This window comes from Oncorhynchus gorbuscha, linkage group LG25 (genome assembly GCF_021184085.1).
Source record: "Oncorhynchus gorbuscha isolate QuinsamMale2020 ecotype Even-year linkage group LG25, OgorEven_v1.0, whole genome shotgun sequence".
Classification (NCBI taxonomy): Eukaryota; Metazoa; Chordata; class Actinopteri; order Salmoniformes; family Salmonidae; genus Oncorhynchus; species Oncorhynchus gorbuscha.
This window is the reverse complement of record NC_060197.1, coordinates 16114208-16135761: the sequence shown is the minus strand read 5'-3', so window position 1 is coordinate 16135761 and position 21554 is coordinate 16114208. Positions and strand designations below refer to the sequence as shown.

Here is a 21554-nt window from a genome sequence, read left to right as displayed (position 1 = left end):
GTATAATGTGTTTACCCAATGGCTGATTAGAACAGAATAGAGCAACGCTAACGAGGATTTGGTTTAGCTAGGACTGCTACTGTGAATAAACTCTAAGTCATCATTATACAGTAGGGTTGAACTGGGATATTCAATTGACTATGAATTATTCTTATTCTATTGCCAGTCAGAGTGTAAACATTTCTCTACACAAATGTCGGTTTTCTGTGCAAAGTTGCTGAAGCTCCAACCTGTCCGGCTGTGTCAAGGATCTCCATGGTAACAACCTCATCGTCTATGGTTGCTTGATGGCGATATGTTGATTCTGGAAAGAACAAAAAGACAAACCCCATTTAGAAGATGGTAACATGTTTATGTCTATCATGCACCGTTGAGCCCACCTGGTTGTTTAGCTGGTCAATGAACCAGGATGCGAGGTGGATACAGATGTGAATGCTGGCTATGACCCTTTGTTATACCTAGATGAGGAGTAAGTTTACCTGAAATGTCTCTTGTAAAAATAAATACAAATCTGTGTAAACTCTCAAAAACCATAAAAGGCACTTCTCCCTGTTCAAAACATGCTTTTTCAAGCATGGTGGGCAGCTACTATTGGAGACGGCGGGGGTCTGGAGTTTAACCGCCAGTAACACTAGGACGCTCCGGTTGGGTGTTAGTTAGCTGTGCGTGTCATCATCCCTGCCTCTACCCAGGTGCCCTCTGGGACGTAAAACACTGTGTGCGTGTGAAATGTCACCCAGCGCGACTGCTAGGGTGTTGATTTAATGCCTTCTATAGCTAGAGGGTAGCACGGGTCTCACAGGACGTCCCATTTCAGCTGCCACATCCACACACGTGCAAGCGCACACCTGAACACACACACACACACACACACACCTACTATGTGTGTTTGGGTATTGACAGCATGAACAGGGGGGCTTGGGGATGATTTAATGGTCCAACCCACATATCTGAAGATCTTGAGGGCCAACACCCCAGTCATTTTCCTGGCAGCAAATAACTCATTTCCTAGCGAGAACCTGGAGCTGCTGTTGGTGTTATTTTAGAATGCTGAAAGAGAAAGTCTCATACCAGAATATTAACTGGAAACCTCAACAGATCAGCCCCCATCTCAAGCTGTTTGTACTTTTAACTACTACGCCTCTTAGAAATGTGTTTTCTTGTTCTGCTCACTCACTGGAATGCCAAGCATCTGCTTTCTTATTTGTTTCTATCTGTGATATTTATTCCTGTGATTGTGCAATGTCATATGACCTCAATAAATTAGATTAATAGTCGATTTCTAGTAGGTAGTAGTTATTGTAGTAGATTTCTCTGCCCCTTTTATTGAGGAGTGACTTGGTAAGACTTCATTTCATGAGGTAAATAAGATTAGATCAGAGGGGGGTATAAATTGTTGTTCACAGCTACTTTCGGCATCGGCACGAACACAAAGGTAACTTTTTGTATGAATGACAAGCCAACTTACATAATTACACTGCTCACATGCTTCCCATTGAGTGACAATTAATGGAATTCTCATATTCCTATTCTACGGTAGAATGATAATATTAGCAGTTGTGTGTGTTAGCTGGGCAGGGTGGAGTCGGAAAATAAATAGTTTACAATTGAACAATAAACAGAGAACCACCATATATGAAAAACCATAGAAATGTAGAACTGTTTTTTAATTGTGGGGGAAAAGTCCTGACAAGACTGCCGCAATGAGCAGGGTTTGCCGCCATTGTCAAATTATTGGCGTCATGGCAACAAGCATGACAATGCTCCGGTCCAGAGCCAGGAAAACACATTCCCTAGTGGAGGCTGCAGAGGGGAGGACGACTCATAATAATGGCTGGAACTGAGCCAAAGGAATGGCATCAAATGGCATCAAACACATGGAAACCATGTATGATACCATTCCTCTGAATACCACGAGCCCGTCCTCCCCAATTAAGGTGGCACCAACCTCCTGTGGCATTCACCCACATAGATTATATGACTTTGGGAAAAGGGTATGCTTATGTAACAGTATAGACTTTACGTCCGTCCCCTTGCCCCGACCTGGGCGCGAACCAGGGATGCTCTGCACACGTCAACAGTCACCCTCGAAGCATCGTTACCCATCGCTCCACAAAAGCCGGGGGAAGGGGAACCACTACTTCAAGGTCTCAGAGCAAGTGACGTCACCGATGGAAACGCCACTAAGCGCGCACCACCGCTAACTGGCGAGCCATTTCACATCGGCTACACTCATGTATTTATATATTGAATTGTGTATCTCCATCCCCCCAAAAAAATATTTTCCTGATGTTAGTCACTGTAGCAGTCTTTTGTAATCATATGTAATTGATCCCCTTTGCGCAGGTTAAATCCTAATTCCTAAACTCTGATCAGAATTGAGGGAACATCAAAAAGGAACAAGGTTTCAACATATCATATTCCTACAGTTCAATTACGTAACAATATAATAATGAAATGGAAAGCACTCTGTTGTACAACAGCTTCATTTTGCACGGCTGTTTAATACCCCCCCCCCCCCCAAGAATCTGATAAAACAAATGAGCAGATGGCATCTCTTCGAAGTAAAGCGAAAGATGTGGTAGAGGTTTCCTCCAGATTTCGTCTCATTATCATAGCTTCATCAAATCCATTTGTATGTGCAGACTGTACACCTACGCAAAGTAAGTGCTTCTTGAATGTCAATCGAAACAGATTGCTGTTCATTTCATTACAGGCGTTTTGAGATTGACAGCATGGTGGTTGATTTAATCAGAGGGCTCCATTTTAGGGATTCTATCATCATATGATGAAATGACCAATTTAGTAGCCTACAAGGCACGTTATTAAAATCATATTACTTTTCTGGACTTGCATAAACCACCGAAGGATATGTGTAACCTACAGTATACACACGCTGCGTACTGTTTGCAAAAACGTGATTAAATTGCTTCCAGACCCTGTTCTGAAACTTCATGAAATTAATCTGTCTGGTGTTGTAATTCAATATTCTCAACGTCCAAGTTTCTTACAGAGCGGTGAGCGCTGTGTCTCTCTCCAACTCTCTCAGCCCAAAGCCTTCATCTTTCATTCAACCCTTGTGTGATGTCAGGAAATAAGCTGTGGTGGGTACTAGGTTATACTCTTGAATGCTGTTCGAATAACAAGCACTTGAGCCTGCACCAAAACGTACATCACATTCAGGGGGGAAATGGGGGAACTGTCAATGGGAATCAGAGACGTGGCTTGCAGTGAGAAAATATATATAAATATCTGCCGGATCCAATTTCAAGCTAATTGTTTGACAGCATGCTATGAGCATATCTTAGACCATTGGTATTTGTAGGAGTATATGTGTATATATAGCATTCATCACATTGAAATATCTGCATGCAATGAGGCTTAATGTCTATATCATGTTACTGCTCCCCCCATGCCAACAGTTGGGTCTGTGCCACGGTGTTATTCAACTTCTAATGAGGCGGACTCTGTACATAGCATGCCTTCGAACCATGAACCGAACAACCCCAATATTGTTCTAGCTTTAAGCAAAACATGCCACAATAGCATTTTCCTGCCAATGATGGGATGTAGGCTTACTATACGAACCTCCCCTTGCACGGTCACTGTGGTCACTTAGCCTATATGTGAACCTGATTAACCGACAACTGGCGTGAATGAATGACGCTTCGCCCTAAACTTAAGGCATTGCCTCTATCCCTGTCTCATAATCACATAGCATTCATAGCATGTTAAATCACAGACCAGGCTAGGCTTGTGATGTAGTTTTTGCTATAAAAACAAGGTCAGGCCTAACCTAAAAAGGCATATTGTCAGGAAATGAATCTGTATGATATGTTGAGGAGATATGGGGGAAATATACTACCACATGGGAGTGATTATTATTACTGTGGCTGCTATCTTGATATGATAACTCGCAGCGATAGAAGGCTTTGACCAACGCAGCACGGTCATCTCTGGATCAAAACAACCTTTGAGGTCAGATAAAGCCTTTGATACCCAAAATCATAGGGAGAGTGCTTTACTGGCTGCACAAAACACACTAAGACTAGTGTTGTGCAGGTTGTTTTCAATGTTGCCTAGGACAGCAGGAGGGGAGCAGGAAGGGTGTCTTACCAAGCGTTGGGTCATACTCCCAGATGAAACGTCTGGTCAGAAACCTCACCACTAGAGCTGTAGAGAGGGATAGATGGAGGGAGGGAGGGAGAGAGAGAGATGGATGGGGAGAGAGAGAGATGGATGGGGAGAGAGAGAGATGGATGGGGAGAGAGAGAGATGGATGGGGAGAGAGAGAGATGGATGAGATGGATGGGAGAGAGAGATGGATGGGCAGAGAGAGAGAGAGAGAGATGGGGAGGGTGGGGAGGGAGGAGGGAGGGAGGGATGGAGAGAAGGGGAATTAACATACTGTGCTGTAATGTAATTCAATCAATCAATTTAAATATAGAGCAAGTGAAAACATGAAGATAGGATTATGTCTTGACAGACAGGGGTAATCAGTTTGGGTGGGATGGAAAACTCTCCCCACTCGGTATCAGATGCACAGAACGCTCATCTGGGGGGGGCTTTTATATGCACATCTAATCAGAGCCACTTACAAGCAGGAATGTATTAGAGACAGATGCTTGTAAGCCTTAAAGGAACCGTGTGCATACAGATACAGCAGCATGTCGTCTGAATTGTTTTACATCTTCAAATACAGTGTGTTCAGAGACAGCCTGCTAGACCAGACATGCGTTCAAAATCAAATCAAATCAAATTTTATTTGTCACATACACATGGTTAGCAGATGTTAATGCGAGTGTAGCAAAATGCTTGTGCTTCTAGTTCCGACAATGCAGTGATAACCAACAAGTAATCTAATAACAATTCAAAACTACTGTCTTATAAATATAGAGCAAGGATATAAAACAGAGCAGCATACAGTAGAGTACAGTATATACATATGAGATGAGTGTGTAGACAAAGTAAACAAAGTGGCATAGTTAAAGTGGCTAGTGATACATTGTTACATAAGGATGCAGTCGATGATGTAGAGTACAGTATATACATATGCATATGAGATGAATAATGTGGTAAGTAACATTATATAAGGTAGCATTGTTTAAAGTGGCTAGTGATATATTTACATCATTTCCCATCAATTCCCATTATTAAAATGGCTGGAGTTGGGTCAGTGTCAATGACAGTGTGTTGGCACAGCCACTCAGTGTTAGTGGTGGCTGTTTAACAGTCTGATGGCCTTGAGATAGAAGCTGTTTTTCAGTCTCTCGGTCCCAGCTTTGATGCACCTGTACTGACCTCGCCTTCTGGATGATAGCGGGGTGAACAGGCAGTGGTTCGGGTGGTTGATGTCCTTGATGATCTTTATGGCCTTCCTGTAACAACGGGTGGTGTAGGTGTCCTGGAGGGCAAGTTTGCCCCCGGTGATGCGTTGTGCAGTCCTCACTACCCTCTGGAGATACGGTTGAGGGCGGAGCAGTTCTACCAATACAGCCCGCCAGGAGATTGTGCATCTGTAGAAGTTTGTGAGTGCTTTTGGTGACAAGCCATTTCTTCAGCCTCCTGAGGTTGAAATGTACGCTGTCAGTGTGAGTGGACCAATTCAGTTTGTCTGTGATGTGTATGCCGAGGAACTTAAAACTAGCTACCCTCTCCACTACTGTTCCATCGATGTGGATAGGGGTGTTCCCTCTGCTGTTTCCTGAAGTCCACAATCATCTCCTTAGTTTTTTGACGTTGAGTGTGAGGTTATTTTCCTGACACCACACTCCGAGGGCCCTCACCTCCTCCCTGTAGGCCGTCTCGTCGTTGTTGGTAATCAAGCCTACCACTGTTGTGTCGTCCGCAAACTTGATGATTGAGTTGGAGCGTGCGTGTGGGTTACAGGAGAGGGCTACACCCTTGTGGGGCCCCGTGTTGAGGATCGGGGAGGAGATGTTGTTGCCTACCCTCACCACCTGGGGGCGGCCCGTCAGGAAGTCCAGTACCCAGTTGCACAGGGCGGGGTCGAGACCCAGGGTCTCGAGCTTGATGACGAGCTTGGAGGGTACTATGGTGTTGAATGCCGAGCTGTAGTCGATGAACAGCATTCTCACATAGGTATTCCTCTTGTCCAGGTGGGTTAGGGCAGTGTGCAGTGTGGTTGAGATTGCATCGTCTGTGGACCTATTTGGGCGGTAAGCAAATTGGAGTGGGTCTAGGGTGTCAGGTAGGGTGGAGGTGATATGGTCCTTGACTAGTCTCTCAAAGCACTTCATGATGACGGAAGTGAGTGCTACGGGGCGGTAGTCGTTTAGCTCAGTTACCTTATCTTTCTTGGGAACAGGAACAATGGTGGCCCCAAATATCTAATTACCATTTACGCCTAGCTTCTTTTCACTTTGTGTCTTTGTTGTCATAAATATGAAATGCATAAGACCATTCTATCCAATGATAGTCATTCCCATAGAAAAGAACACTACACAAAAATGCTGGGTTGTTTGGATGACCCGACTGCTGGGTTGCCAGGCATTAGGACATTTAGTTGGGTTGTTTTCTTTAATAACTGGTGGGTTATTGATCCTGGGTGCTGGGTTATTGATGCTGGGTTATTGAGATATGACCCAGCAGTTCAGATCAGAAGACTGGAGGGGTGACTTAATAGGGATGTGTGTTTCAGGTAGTTACTTTTGGCCACCCGTGAGAGTAAATGTTAATATGTTCTGTTGTATTATCACATGTTAAGGTTGAACACTGAAACCTTTGTGGCTTAAATGAGGGTTACAAGTGTGAGTTTCTAAAGAGCCTATACATATACCAATGTTGGGATAAATAATACATATCCTAATATTGTACCTCAATGTTGTGATATGTATATAATAATGTTGTGAAATGTATTAGAGTTTAATGTGCAAAATATATTCAAGAACATCTTTTAATTTTCAGTGTTGAAATTTATCACGATGAACAGGAATTACATTTGCTCTCACGGGTGTCCAAAAATAACTATCTGGAAGCCACGCCTCATGAAAATAACCTATGGACTACATCACCCAGTGTGTGTTCTGTCCAATATTTACCCAGCGCTGGGTTACCAAATAACCAAAATTGGGTTGTTTTTAACCCAGCATTTTTTTAAAGTGTAGCGCTATCGTCATTCTGAAGGTAGAGTCTCAGTTCAAATGATGAAATATCCTTATGTGCCACAGGATTGGAACTTTGACTTCCTGTCCTTATTGTAGAATTATAAACCCACTGGATGTAGTCACTGTAGCCACTTCCCTGTGGTTTAGAAGAGTGTTGTTTTACCAAAGGTAAAAATAGCTTGAGGAAAACAAATAGCTTTCTACCTATGATTAATCCCACTCCTCACTTCAGTTGTGCCATAAATTATTATCAAAAAATGTTAAGCAATTGAATTTCTCTCTTTATTAGGCTACTGAAAGGCTGTTTATTGTGATCTGATATTTTAATTGCATGTAGTGCCTTTATTTGACACTAAGAGATCAAATAAGTGTTGTAGAGTGTGTTATTTACAGAGTTGATATTTCAGTTGATAGTCTAATAACTCCAAGTAAATACAATAACTTTGGACACTGCAGACATAATTGCCATTCAATTAGGTTGAGATGTGAAGATAACCGCTTGGTAATTCTATTCAATGTGTTGGCTATGTAATAGGTATTCGAGACATTAAAGAAAAGTGTTTTCCACAAGTACATAGAGTAGCCAGCCAAATAGAAAAAGTAGCCAGTCGCCCCCCAGGGTTCTAAAAGATTTTCAAATCAAATGTTATTGGTTATCAGATGTTAATGCGAGTGTAGCGAAATGCTTGTGCTTCTAGTTCCGACCATGCAGTAATATCTAACAAGTAATCTAACAATTTCACAACAACTACCTTATACACACACACAAGTGTAAATGAATGAATACATGTACATGTAAATATATGGATGAATGATGGCCGAAAGGCATAGGCAAGATGCAGTAGATGGTATAGAGTACAGTATATACTTTAAAATGAGCTCTATATTTGTGGCCTCTGGTACATTCTAATTTCTTGAGTCTGTACACCCAGCTGATTAGCCGATGGCCGAACTTGATGTCAAAACAGTTAGGGACAGTTCTAAATTTACTGGGGTGGTCTAAAATAGGGGAGGGTGGCAGGTAGCCTAGGGGTTAGAGCGTTGGGCCAAACAACTGAAAGGTTGCTGGTTCGAAAGCTGACCCGTCAAAGGGAGAGAAAAAAAAAATCTGTGAATATATCCTTGAGCACGAAACTTAACCCTAATTTGCTCTAGGGGTACTCTACTACTATGGCTGACCCTGTAAAACACATTTCATGCATCTATCTGGTGTACAGTGAGGGAAAAAAAGTATGTGATTCCCTGCTGATTTTGTACGGTTTGCCCACTGACAAAGAAATTATCAGTCTATAATTTTAATGGTAGGTTTATTTTAACAGTGAGAGAAGGAATAACAACAAAAAATCCAGAAAAACGCAGGTCAAAAATGTTATAAATTGATTTGCATTTTAATGAGGGAAATAAGTATTTTATATATATATATTTATATATAAATATATATATATATATAAATATATATAATATATATATATATATAATATATATATATATAAATATATATATATATAAATATATATATATATAAATATATATATATATAAATATATATTTATATATATATATTTATATATATATATTTATATTTATATATATATATTATATATATATATATATTTATATTTATTTATATATATATTTATATATTTATATATATATATATTTATATATATATATATATATATATTTATATATATATATATATATATATTTATATATATATATATTTATATATATATATTTATATATATATATTTATATATATATATATATATATATATTATATATATATATATATATTTAAAAATATATAAAAATATATATATATATATATATATTATATATATATATATATTTATATATTTATATATATATTTATATATATATATATATATATTATATATATATATATAGTAATAATGACAATTACAACAATACTTAATGAACACTTTTTTAAACTTAATATAATACTTAAAAATCTATTTAGCCTCAAATAAATAATGCAAAAACAAAGTGTTGGGGAAAAAAGTAAATGTGCAATATGTGCCATGTAAGAAAGCTAACGTAAGCTAACGTTTAAGTTCCTTGCTCAGAACATGAGAACATATGAAAGCTGGTGGATCCTTTAGAGTCTTCAATATTCCCAGGTAAGAAGTTTTAAGTTGTAGTTATTACAGGACTATTTCCCTCTATACCATTTGTATTTCATTAACCTTTGACGATTGGATGTTCTAATAGGCACTTTAGTATTGCCAGTGTAACAGTATAGCTTCCGTCCCTCTCCTCGCTCCTCCCTAGGCTCGAACCTGGAACACAACAACAGCTACCCTCGAAGCAGCGTTACCCATGCAGAGCAAGGGGAACAACCACTCCACGTGACGTTTGAAACGCTATTAGCGCGCATCCCGCTAACTAGCTAGCCATTTCACATCGGTTACACCAGCCTCATCTCGGGAGTCGATAGGTTTGAAGTCAAACAGCGCAATGCTTGACGCACAACCCATGGAGGTCTGGATTAAAGTGGAAAACCACACTACAGGCTGATCCAACTTTGATGTAATGTCATTAAAACAAGTCCAAATGAGGCTCAGTAGTGTGTGTGGTCTCCACGTGCCTGTATGATCTCCCCACAACGCCTGGGCATGCTCCTGATGAGGTGGGGGATGGTCTCCTGAAGGATCTCCTCCCAGACCTGGATGAAAGCATCCGCCAACTCCTGGACAGTCTGTGGTGCAACACAGTTGGTGGATGGAGCGAGACATGATGTCCCAGTTGTGCTCAATTGGATTCAGGTCCGGGGAACGGGCGGGCCAGTCCATTGCATCAATGCCTTCCTCTTGCAGGAACTGCTGACACACTCCAGCCACATGAGGTCCAGCATTGTCTTGCATTAGGAGGAACCCAGGGCCAACCGCAGCAGCATATGGTCTCACAAGGGGTCTGAGGATCTCATCTCGGTACCTAATAGCAGTCAGGCTACCTCTGGCGAGCACATGGAGGGCTGTGGGGCCCCCCCAAAGAAATGCCACCCCACACCATTTCCCCCCAAAGAAATGCCACCCCACCGCCAAACCGGTCATGCTGTTCTCCACGGCGTCTCCAGACTCTGTCATGTCTGTCACATGTGCTCAGTGCGAACCTGCTTTCATCTGTGAAGAGCACAGGGCGCCAGTGGCGAATTTGCCAATCTTGGTGTTCTCTGGCAAATGCCAAACGTCCTGCACGGTGTTGGGCTGTAAGCACAACCCCCTCCTGTGGACGTCGGGCCCTCATACCACCCTCATGGATTCTGTTTCTGGCTGTTTGAGCAGACATGCACATTTGTGGCCTGCTGGAGGTAATTTTGCAGTGCTCCTCCTGCTCCCCCTTGCACAGAGGCGGAGGTAGCGGTCCTGCTGCTGGCTTATTGCCCTCCTACGGCCTCTTCCACATCTCCTGATGTACTGGCCTGTCTCCTGGTAGCGCCTCCATGCTCTGGACACTACGCTGACAGACACAGCAAACCTTCTTGCCACAGCTCGCATTGATGTGCCATCCTGGATGACCTGCACAACAGCATGTGAAATTTATCGGGAAATTTATCAGTGTTGCTTCCTAAGTGGGCAGTTTGATTTCACAGAAGTGTGATTGACTTGGAGTTACATTGTGTTGTTTAAGTGTTCCCTTTATTTTTTTGAGCATTGTATAATCGCAAGGTGTGCTTTCATCGTAAAGCGTTTTGAAATCTGACACAGCGGTTGCATGAAGGAGAAGTTTATCTATATTTCCATGCATAACACTTGTATCTCTTATCAATGTTTATTATGAGTATTTCTGTAATTTGATGTGGCTCTCTACACTTTCACTGGATGTTTGTTTGAGACAATACATTTCTGATCATAACACACCAATTTCAAATAAGGTTATTGGACATAAATATTAACTTTATCGAACAAAACACACATTTACTGGGTAATATGAAGTCCTGTGAGTGCCATGTGATGAAGATCAAAGGTTTGTGATTAATTTAATCGCTATTTCTGGTTTTTGTGAGCCCTCTCCTTGGCTAGAAAATGGCTGTATGGTTTTCTGTGACCAAACAATCATTTGGTGTGCTTTCGCTGTAAAGCCTATTTGAAATCGGACACTGTGGCTGGATTTACAAGAATATCTTTAAAATGGTGTAAAATACTTCTATGTTTGAAGAATTGTAATTATGGTACTTCTGTTGTTTTGAATTTGGCGCCATGCAATTTCACTGGCTGTTGGCGAGGTGGGACGCTACCATCCCACATATCCCAGAGAACCTAACAAACTATAGTTTGGCAAGTTGGTTAGGACATCTCCTTTGTGCATGACACATGTCATTTTTCCAACAATTGTTTCACTTATAATTCACTGTATCACAATTCCAGTTGTTCAGAAGTTTACATACACTAAGTAGACTGTACCTTTAAACCTTGCTTTGAAAAATCCCGAAAATTATGTCATGGCTTTAGAAGCTTTTGACAGGCTATTTGAGTCAATTGGAGGAGTACGTGTGGATGTATTTCAAGGCCTACCTTCAAACTCCGTGCCACTTTGCTTGACATCATGGGAAAATGAAAAGAAATCAGCCAAGACCTCAGAAAAAACAATTGTTCCTCTCTGGGAATGCCCAAAAGGCGTATTGGGACCTAAACGACGAACATGCGACAAACTACGACGTACTCAAACGTTAGATACTCAGCCGCTACGGGTACAGCCTGGCCCATCGGCCTCAACGGTTCCACGACTGGAGGTTTGCATCTGACGCATCCCCCCCGAGCCCAGATGAGCAATCTACTGCGCGTCACTAGGGCACTGCTCCTCACCGACGTATCCACCCTCTCCATCCTTAACAAAGTGGTCCTGGACATGAAGAGGGCCACGAGTCCATGTGCACCCCAGACCTTGGAGGGCCTCCTGGAAGCAGTGGAGATACATTAGAACACTCAGGCACTGCTGAGTGGGAGCCGGGACGAGTCGGCGACCCGTCCGAGGGGACTGAAGGACAGCCCCACCGCAATGTACCCCGAACCGACAGTTGGCAGGGCCAAAGGACGGCAAACATGTGGAGAGACAGCCGGGGTAGGGCCGACCTGCCACCGACGACCGCAGGTAGATAGAGACCAAAGGGGGTGTTTTGAGTGTGGTGCCCGTGGGCACAATGCCTGGAATTGCCCGGCTCGAGAGGAGTTGATGCCATCAGCTAGCCCTTGAGGCGAGGTGGGTCACGCCGTGAATTATGTCACCTCCAGTTGGACGCACCACGAATCAACTGCACCCATGGTCCCGGTGAAGGTGAATAGACACGACACGGAGGCGCTATTAGACTCCGGAAGCATGGTTACACTTGTAAGTACTGAACCAGGAGACGGAACGGGGTAGGGAGATGTCCATTTCCTGTGTTCACGGTGACAAAGCAGTATGCCACCGGATGGACCAACATCGTGACGCCACAAGGGCGCTGCCAGATGAGGGTGGGTGCAGTACCAGAGCTGCCGGTACCTCTCCTAGTGGGACTGGATTGTCCACTGTTCACGGCCCTATGGGGGCACAAGTTGAAGAAAAGATATGAGCCGGCCGAAGAAGAGAGCGGGGACGACCCCTCGCCTGTGCGGCACAGAAGCCACCGGTTAACCTACTTGACTCTACGGGCCCGGAGTCGGAGGGGGAGCTGGAACCTGGACCCCCTGGTGAACCACTGGAAGAGGAGCCCAGCCTCCCCCTCCTCGATTTTGAGGGGCCAGTCGAGACCCCCACGGGGGGCCAACTGAGGGGACAATTCGGGACAGCCCAGTGGGGGGAAACACTAACAGATTTACCACATTAATCTGTTGAAGAAGTTGCACGAGAGGACAGCCTTGGCCGTGTTATTGTCGGGACCCAGGGCGGCAATGGTACACGTTCAAGTTCAACTGTCGGAGTCAGTTGGAGCGCCGGGGTAAGTCGAGCTATTGTTTGAGAAAAATCCAGTACCCTCCCCCCCCAAAAAAGACACAACCTTCCCAAAGCAAAAAGAAAAGTTTGACAATCTTCCCCTATATGTTGCTCTCTTTCACTGAGTTGTAAAAGGTAGCAGAACAGAAATGGGTTACTCTTTAGTTGACTGATGTAGCTGGCAAGGTAACTGCTGTTTAGCTTAACAAAAAAAAACTAGTGTTTGTATGGAAATGTTTTGTCCCGTTTCAGAAGTAAATGAACTTTCGCCGTTTGATGTACCATTAAAAAGAGCTGGCCAAAAGTTTGCTTACGTTAGCTTTGCCTCAATCAAACTAGACCTGAAACAAACAATGAAACAAAATCGGCCAAATTATTTAAAATTGATACTGACGTTTTTTTCAGTGTAATGCGAGTTGTATTAGTCAGTATGGCAATGTAACTTTATTTATCTTTTATGTTCCCTAGATAGTTCTCTACTTTTCACACTGAAACAGTCAGTAATAAACAGCTCTAACCTTGCAGGCTTCACTGTCATGGTGCACAGTAGAGGTCTGCGTGGGAAATTCACTTGCAAGCCATGATCCCAGTAATTTTGCACCCTATAGGCAATATCAAATGTGCAAAAATAACTTCAAATAGGTTAGTTTACCAGAGATTAATATAGTAGATGTAGTTTGAAGGGAGCAGAGTAGGAGAGACTTGCACTTTCTCTTGAGCTATTTTTATAGCCTACCTTTTAAGAGTGAGAGGATTCCCAGCAGGGTCAGACAGCCAAGGAAGACCAGTCTCTAGGGAGCACAGGTGAAGTTCCATCTTGAATTGATGGGTAGACCTACAGTAGCTACATGACAGCAGCTTAAGTTAAAGCTACAGTCTAGAAATAATAGTCCTTTCAATTATTGAACCATTTAGTATATTCTTGGATAATGTACACCAAAGTAATTTTGTCATGCCTCATTTTAGGAGGATCAGATGGTGACAAGGGTCAGGCAGCCAGGGAAGACCAGTCTGTGACAGAGGTGATGTGAATTTGAGGATTAAACACATTCTCTCTGTGCAGCAAACACTGGACAAGCCAGATGCTATTTTATGGCAGTCTGACAAACCTCGGAAGTTGATTCCCAAACTGAGTCAAGGGCTGATAGACTTCTCCTGATGACACAAAACATGAAAAACAAAAAATGTGAGGAAGACCTGGGAGATGCTATTGATGATGAATGGATACAACTATTAGAAAACCCAGTCATGTTCATATAAATTACTGCAGTTTAAGACCATCCATAGAACTTACTATATGCCAGTGAAACTGAATATCATGCACTCAGAAATTGTATTATTCTTCTGGAGGTGTAAAGCACAAAAGAGGACATATTTGTATATGTTGTGGTCTGGTGAAGGCTGGCTGAATTCTGGCAAAGAGAATGTTCTTTTAACTCAGCATGTCTACAGATTCCCCCTTTTCCCTGTTTTTGTTTGCTTGTAAAAATTGCTACTGGAGACGTATCAATGCCGAGTGTTGCAGTGGTCTAAGACACTGCATCTCAGTGCCAGAAGTGTCACTCGAGTCCCTGGTTTGATTCCAGACTGTGTGATATCTGGCTGTGATTGGGAGTCCCATAGGGCGGCGCACAATTGGCCCAGGTAGGTCGTCATTGTAAATAAGAATTTGTTCTTAACTGATTTGCCTAGTTAAATAAAGGTTACATTTAAAAAATAAGAAGAAACTGTGTAAGCTAGCATTTATAGTGGCTAATAAATGCATTGCCATTCATTGGAAGGATAGTTATCCTCCCAATGTAGTGAAGAAATATCAAGTTATGTACAGTATCACTAGATTTGCTTTAAGATTAAGGGTATACTGTGCAACTTTCATAAGGTCTGGAAGCCTTATATGGAATACTGTACGACAAAAGGAATCTGTATTAAAAACATGCCCACGTCAACAGAGATACCTATTTAGGCAATCCCTAGCTGCTGAGCTGCATAGTCCTGGCCCTGGGGGTCTGCTGTACTGATGTCACTCTGGCCGTGGCCTAACACACCTGAAAACAATAATGAATGTTTCACTAAGATCCTAAAGCTGAGTGGGTTGTGTTGGGTTGGGGCGCTACAGGGCCATGGACCCCTAGGGGCAGCTCGGGGTGACCCAGCTATATTCCGTGAAAGGAAAAAGAGCTCTACAGAACTATTAGGCCTATGATATGAATTATATGGAATGTGTACTGTTTCTGTGTGTTAATGTGTGCTTTCATTCAACTTTTGTTTTCCAAACCTTCGCTGAGTCATAAAAAAAATATCAAAAGATGGGGAGAGAGAGATCAGTTATTGACAAGACTGGTGGGGGTCGGGCGTGTAGACGGCTCGGGTTGGATGAGCGGTCTGGCTGAAATTTGATATAGAGGATGTCTTAAAAGACAATTCAAAGTTAAGTCTGTGCTTTATTTATAAGAGTTGCTCATTTGTTAGGCTATTGGTTAAAGTTGCAGCACTATATTGATTGAATTATCATGAGGAGTTCAGTCATATCACTTCATCTCTTACCTAAGCTTGATGACTGGGGGCATTTTTGCTTACTTTTTGTTGTTCTTAAATAGATGGCTAGAAGGGCCATGGGTCATATTAGATTGTGTAGAAACACAGGAAATGTTCAAGTTATGTCCCCCCTCTGGAAATAGCATTGCTAGGTGAGTTAAAAGTCATCAAATCGAGCAATAATATAATAATATACTTAGCAAAAATATGTAGAATCTATGTGAATAGAAAGATTCAGAACTTTTGTGAAACATCACAGCACAGTTCAAATATATTGCAAATAGAGATCAAAACTGGATGGTGTTCAGAGATGGATGGGAGGGGTTGAGTGGAGGTGAAAGATGGGACTGAAAACAAACTAAAGATAACTATTTTAAAATATACTGTGTCCGTAAAATGTATATAGTGTGTATAAACTGGAAGTAAAAGCCTAAGTGGGGTTGGCCATTAGTTTACTCCAATTAGGGGGAGGGATCATACGGTTAGTGGATAATAAAGGAAAATATATATTTTTTAAAATATACATTTAACAAAAATATATATGGGTGGTTGGAAATGATGCAGACAATTACATTGATGGAAGCCACAATCTGCAATATTAAAGCTGATCTACCCCCTAAAAATCAAATGAATACAAATGATGACTCCCCCACTTCTAAAATCAAAGTTGCGCCACTGATTTTTATGAACATATTTTCTCTCCATTCCAATCTAAATTGGCCTCTTATTAGTTTCATCACATTGAAGATAGTAAATCAACACATTATCAGTTTCACTATTGAAGCTTCTTACAAAGCCTTCAATGTAACACTTTTACAGTAAGTTCCACAAAAACTCTCAACGGTCACGCAATTGAGTGGTTCTTCACTAAATTGTGCTTTTCAATACCTTGTTTGACTTACTTCGGTTCTGCTTGGAAGCAACACATTTTGCCACTAATGTGGTTAAAGTAAACTCAAACAGCAGTTAGAGTCATGCAAATAGCAATTAGTCCCAGACCAAGGTCAATGCAGAGCACCAGATCATTTGTCGTTTTGGAGAGCAGGTAGCCAGAGCTGTCCAACTAGGCTACCGGACCATTTTTCTTTTCTTCTTCTCTTGTTCGCCTGAAATTCCCCGGTGACCGTCTAGGTCAAAAGAGTTGTGCCTTTTTCAGGTGGAAAGCACAAGCAATGGAGTGTGAAGCCTTGTTCGAGGTAACATACCATATCTGATGTCTGTGCTGTTCAAATTGAACCAGACTCAAAATGCTCAAAAAGGCTTCGGATTAATTCCTAGAAAAGTAGAGCTTTTACCGATAAGGTGCTTCCTTCCATTAGAGCTCCTTTTAAAAGCAAGAGTGTTATTGTAAATGTCTCTTCTCAGTCCTATTCTAAAACCACATGCTTACTGAAAAACATGGTGCAGGGCTCAAAAACACAATAATGGCTACTCCTCTTTTCCTGCCAGGCTTGTGTTTCAGTAGGCCAGGCCGTATTTTAAAGTTCTTATAAACCTGAATTTTTATTAGAACAGGCCAAGGGAAAAGAGCTTAATCCTCGCCATCTGAATGGTTCCGCGGGTGCTACACAATATCTCGTGACTATCTGTCTGACACACTGACTACTAGATCAATAGCCTCTGAGGATTGAGGACTGTGGCCTGTTATATCTGGGCTGTCGTTAAGATCAATAGCTGAGCCTTGTGAAAGAAGAAGATCTGAGCAGATTTCACAATAAAACTGAAAAACAAAACAAGCTCAGACTCGTTTGAGAATTGACTCAACATGTAACCTCGGGAGGGATAAAACGATTTTAAAAACGACCAGTTTTTATAACCTGGGTCAAAGCATCAGAGTTGGAGTACTAGGATAAGGTCCCCTCTGTCCATGTAATCTTATTCATTATGATCTAAAAGGCCAAACGGATCCTAGATCAGCACCCCTACTCTACGGGCAAAAGACAGAGAGAGGAGGACCTTTACATTTGCTGTCCAGTGTCAACATAGCAACCATGGGAGGTGATTAGCAACAGGTTCCTTTTGTCTCGGGGTGAACTAATTACCTTTATAACGTCAGAGGGAGAATGTCCGTCTGATAAACAAGGCAGAAGCAATTATCAACTCCCAAGACCTTGTTCGAGATCAGTGCCAGTGTTATTCATTGAACAGGCCCCTATTGATTCCGCCACAGCCACCAGACAGACACCACATGGCCCCAGGGTTTCAGCTTGCCTCCCAGGGTCACAAAAAAATGCTGTGAGGTTCCTCTCTCCCATGACGACCTAATCTCTGTCTGGTGGGTAGTCTACACTAGCCTCGTTGAACCTGAGTGAACTTGAGTGTAGTGTTCAGTCTAGTTTTACCAGGCTAACCCTCCACAAGTATTTACAAATAATCCCCCCCCCCTCTGTGTTTGATATTTTAAGGCAGTCTGACAAACTTCGAAAGTTGATTTCCAAACTGCCTCCTGAGAATTCGTAGGCGATCGAATAAACTCCTACTTCCTTCCATTCTGCTAGCAAACGTGCAATCTTTGAAGAATAAAATTGACGACCTGCTCGGACGATTAAACTACCAATGGGACATTCAAAACTGTAAAATCCTATGCTTCACGGAGTCGTGGCTGAACGACGACACTATCAACATACAGCTGGCTGGTTATACGCTGTACCGGCAGGATAGAACAGCGGCATCTGGTAAGACAAGGGGCGACGGACTATGTATTTTTGTAAATAACAGCAGGTGCATGATATCGAAGAATGTCTCAAGCTATTGCTCGCCTGAGGTAGAGTATTTTTGATATTTTAAGGCAGTCTGACAAACCTCAAAAGTTGATTTCCAAACTGTATCAAAGGTTGATAGACTTCTCCTGATGACACAAAACATGTCAAACAAAAATGTGAGGAAGACCTGGGAGATGCTATTGATGATGATGAATGGATAGAAATGTTAGAAAACCCAGTCATGTTCATATAAATTACTGCAGTTTAAGACCATCCATAGAACGTACTATATGCCAGTGAAACTGAATATCTTGCACTCAGAAATTGTATTATTCTTCTGGAGGTGTTTTATGACTACAGAGCTGTCATGCTTGTTGCAGGTCCATTTGGGACATTGCTTTCTCATGGTTTACATTAACTGGCCTGGCGCTGAGATCCAATCAAAGCTGAAGTAAATCATTAACTGGAGTGACTGTTTGGGTAGTTTTAAAAGCATTCCTCTACACAGTATCCTGTCATCTCACTGCTGCTCCATTGAAATATTGACTGACTGAAAACATGTAACTTGTATGCTGGTCACCAATCTCTTATAATGAACTCCTCCACAAAAGAAACTGTGTTCCTCAACTCAACTATATAAAACACACACAAAATGTGTTCTTAAAGCAATTGAACTACAATGGCGCTGGAGAAGAAGGCGCCAAAAGATTGTGTTTTTTGTTTGTTTATTTGCATTGTTTCTAACTTATTTTGTACATAATGTTTCCGCTACCGTCTCTTATGACCGAAAATAACTTCTGGACATCAGGACTGCCATTACTCACCACGGACTGGCAGAATCCTTTTTTTCCCTTTTAAGAAGTCTGACGAGCCCGATGCGAACGATATACTGCTTTCTCGGGAACAGACCCAGATCCCCATGATTTGTGTGAAGAGGAGGCGTAGAAAAAGGAGCCAGAGGGCGGCCTGACTCCTGAGAATTCGTAGGCGATCGAATAAACTCCCACTTCCTTCCATTCTGCTAGCAAACGTGCAATCTTTGAAGAATAAAATTGACGACCTGCTCGGACGATTAAACTACCTAATGGGACATTCAAAACTGTAAAATCCTATGCTTCACGGAGTCGTGGCTGAACGACGACACTATCAACATACAGCTGGCTGGTTATACGCTGCACCGGCAGGATAGAACAGCGGCGTCTGGTAAGACCAGGGGCGACGGACTATGTATTTTTGTAAATAACAGCAGGTGCACAATATCGAAGGATGTCTCGAGCTATTGCTCGCCTGAGGTAGAGTATCACATGATGAGCTGTAGACCACACTATCTACCTAGAGAGTTTACATCTGTATTTTGTGTAGCTGTTTTACATACCAACACAGTCAGAGGCTGGTACTAAGACAGCATTGAATGAGCTGTATTCCGCCATAAGCAAACAAGAAAACATTCACCCAGAGGCGGCGCTCCTAGTAGCCGGGGACTTTAATGCAGGGAAATTTAAATCTGTTTACCACATGTTAAATGTGCAACCAGAGGGAAAAAAAAACTCTGGACCACCTTTACTCCACACACAAATGTATACAAAGCTTTCCCTCGGCCTCCATTTGGCAAATCTGACCATAATTATATCCTCCTGATTCCTGCTTACAGGCAAAAATGAAATCAATAAATCAATATATCAATAAAGTGTTCAGATGAAGCAGATGCTATGCTACGGGACTGTTTTGCTAGCACAGACTGGAATATGTTCCATGATTCTGCCGATGGCATGGAGGAGTACATTACATTTACATTTACATTTAAGTCATTTAGCAGACGCTCTTATCCAGAGCGACTTACAAATTGGTGCATTCACCTTATGACATCCAGTGGGACAGTCACTTAACAATAGTGCATCTAAAACTTAGGGGGGGTGGGGTGAGAGGGATTACTTATCCTATCCTAGGTATTCCTTAAAGAGGTGGGGTTTCAGGTGTCTCCGGAAGGTGGTGATTGACTCCGCTGTCCTGGCGTCGTGAGGGAGTTTGTTCCACCATTGGGGGGCCAGGGCAGCGAACAGTTTTGACTGGGCTGAGCGGGAGCTGTACTTCCTCAGTGGTAGGGAGGCGAGCAGGCCAGAGGTGGATGAACGCAGTGCCCTTGTTTGGGTGTAGGGCCTGATCAGAGCCTGGAGGTACTGAGGTGCCGTTCCCCTCACAGCTCCGTAGGCAAGCACCATGGTCTTGTAGCGGATGCGAGCTTCAACTGGAAGCCAGTGGAGAGAACGGAGGAGCGGGGTGATGTGAGAGAACTTGGGAAGGTTGAACACCAGACGGGCTGCGGCGTTCTGGATGAGTTGAAGGGGTTTAATGGCACAGGCAGGGAGCCCAGCCAACAGCGAGTTGCAGTAATCCAGACGGGAGATGACAAGTGCCTGGATTAGGACCTGCGCCGCTTCCTGTGTGAGGCAGGGTCGTACTCTGCGGATGTTGTAGAGCATGAACCTACAGGAACGGGCCACCGCCTTGATGTTGGTTGAGAACGACAGGGTGTTGTCCAGGATCACGCCAAGGTTCTTGGCGCTCTGGGAGGAGGACACAATGGAGTTGTCAACCGTGATGGCGAGATCATGGAACGGGCAGTCCTTCCCCGGGAGGAAGAGCAGCTCCGTCTTGCCGAGGTTCAGCTTGAGGTGGTGATCCGTCATCCACACTGATATGTCTGCCAGACATGCAGAGATGCGATTCGCCACCTGGTCATCAGAAGGGGGAAAGGAGAAGATTAATTGTGTGTCGTCTGCATAGCAATGATAAGAGAGACCATGTGAGGTTATGACAGAGCCAAGTGACTTGGTGTATAGCGAGAATAGGAGAGGGCCAAGAACAGAGCCCTGGGGGACACCAGTGGTGAGAGCGCGTGGTGAGGAGACAGATTCTCGCCACGCCACCTGGTAGGAGCGACCTGTCAGGTAGGACGCAATCCAAGCGTGGGCCGCGCCGGAGATGCCCAACTCGGAGAGGGTGGAGAGGAGGATCTGATGGTTCACAGTATCGAAGGCAGCCGATAGATCTAGAAGGATGAGAGCAGAGGAGAGAGAGTTAGCTTTAGCAGTGCGGAGCGCCTCCGTGATACAGAGGAGAGCAGTCTCAGTTGAATGACTAGTCTTGAAACCTGACTGATTTGGATCAAGAAGGTCATTCAGAGAGAGATAGCGGGAGAGCTGGCCAAGGACGGCACGTTCAAGAGTTTTGGAGAGAAAAGAAAGAAGGGATA

At 42.9% G+C, this 21554-nt stretch overlaps 1 protein-coding gene across 2 annotated transcripts in view; it reads right to left on the bottom strand.

Moving 5' to 3' along the window:
- The window catches only part of LOC124014044 (ras-related and estrogen-regulated growth inhibitor), a 60885-nt gene that overhangs the window by 2683 nt on the left and 36648 nt on the right, over positions 1 to 21554 (bottom strand). For both annotated transcript variants that reach the window (XM_046328714.1, XM_046328715.1), the window contains 2 exons: positions 4117 to 4173; positions 231 to 304 (listed from right to left, as the gene is read on the bottom strand). In XM_046328714.1, the coding sequence (XP_046184670.1) occupies positions 231 to 304; positions 4117 to 4173 (131 nt within the window). The remainder of the gene's footprint in view (positions 1 to 230; positions 305 to 4116; positions 4174 to 21554) is intronic.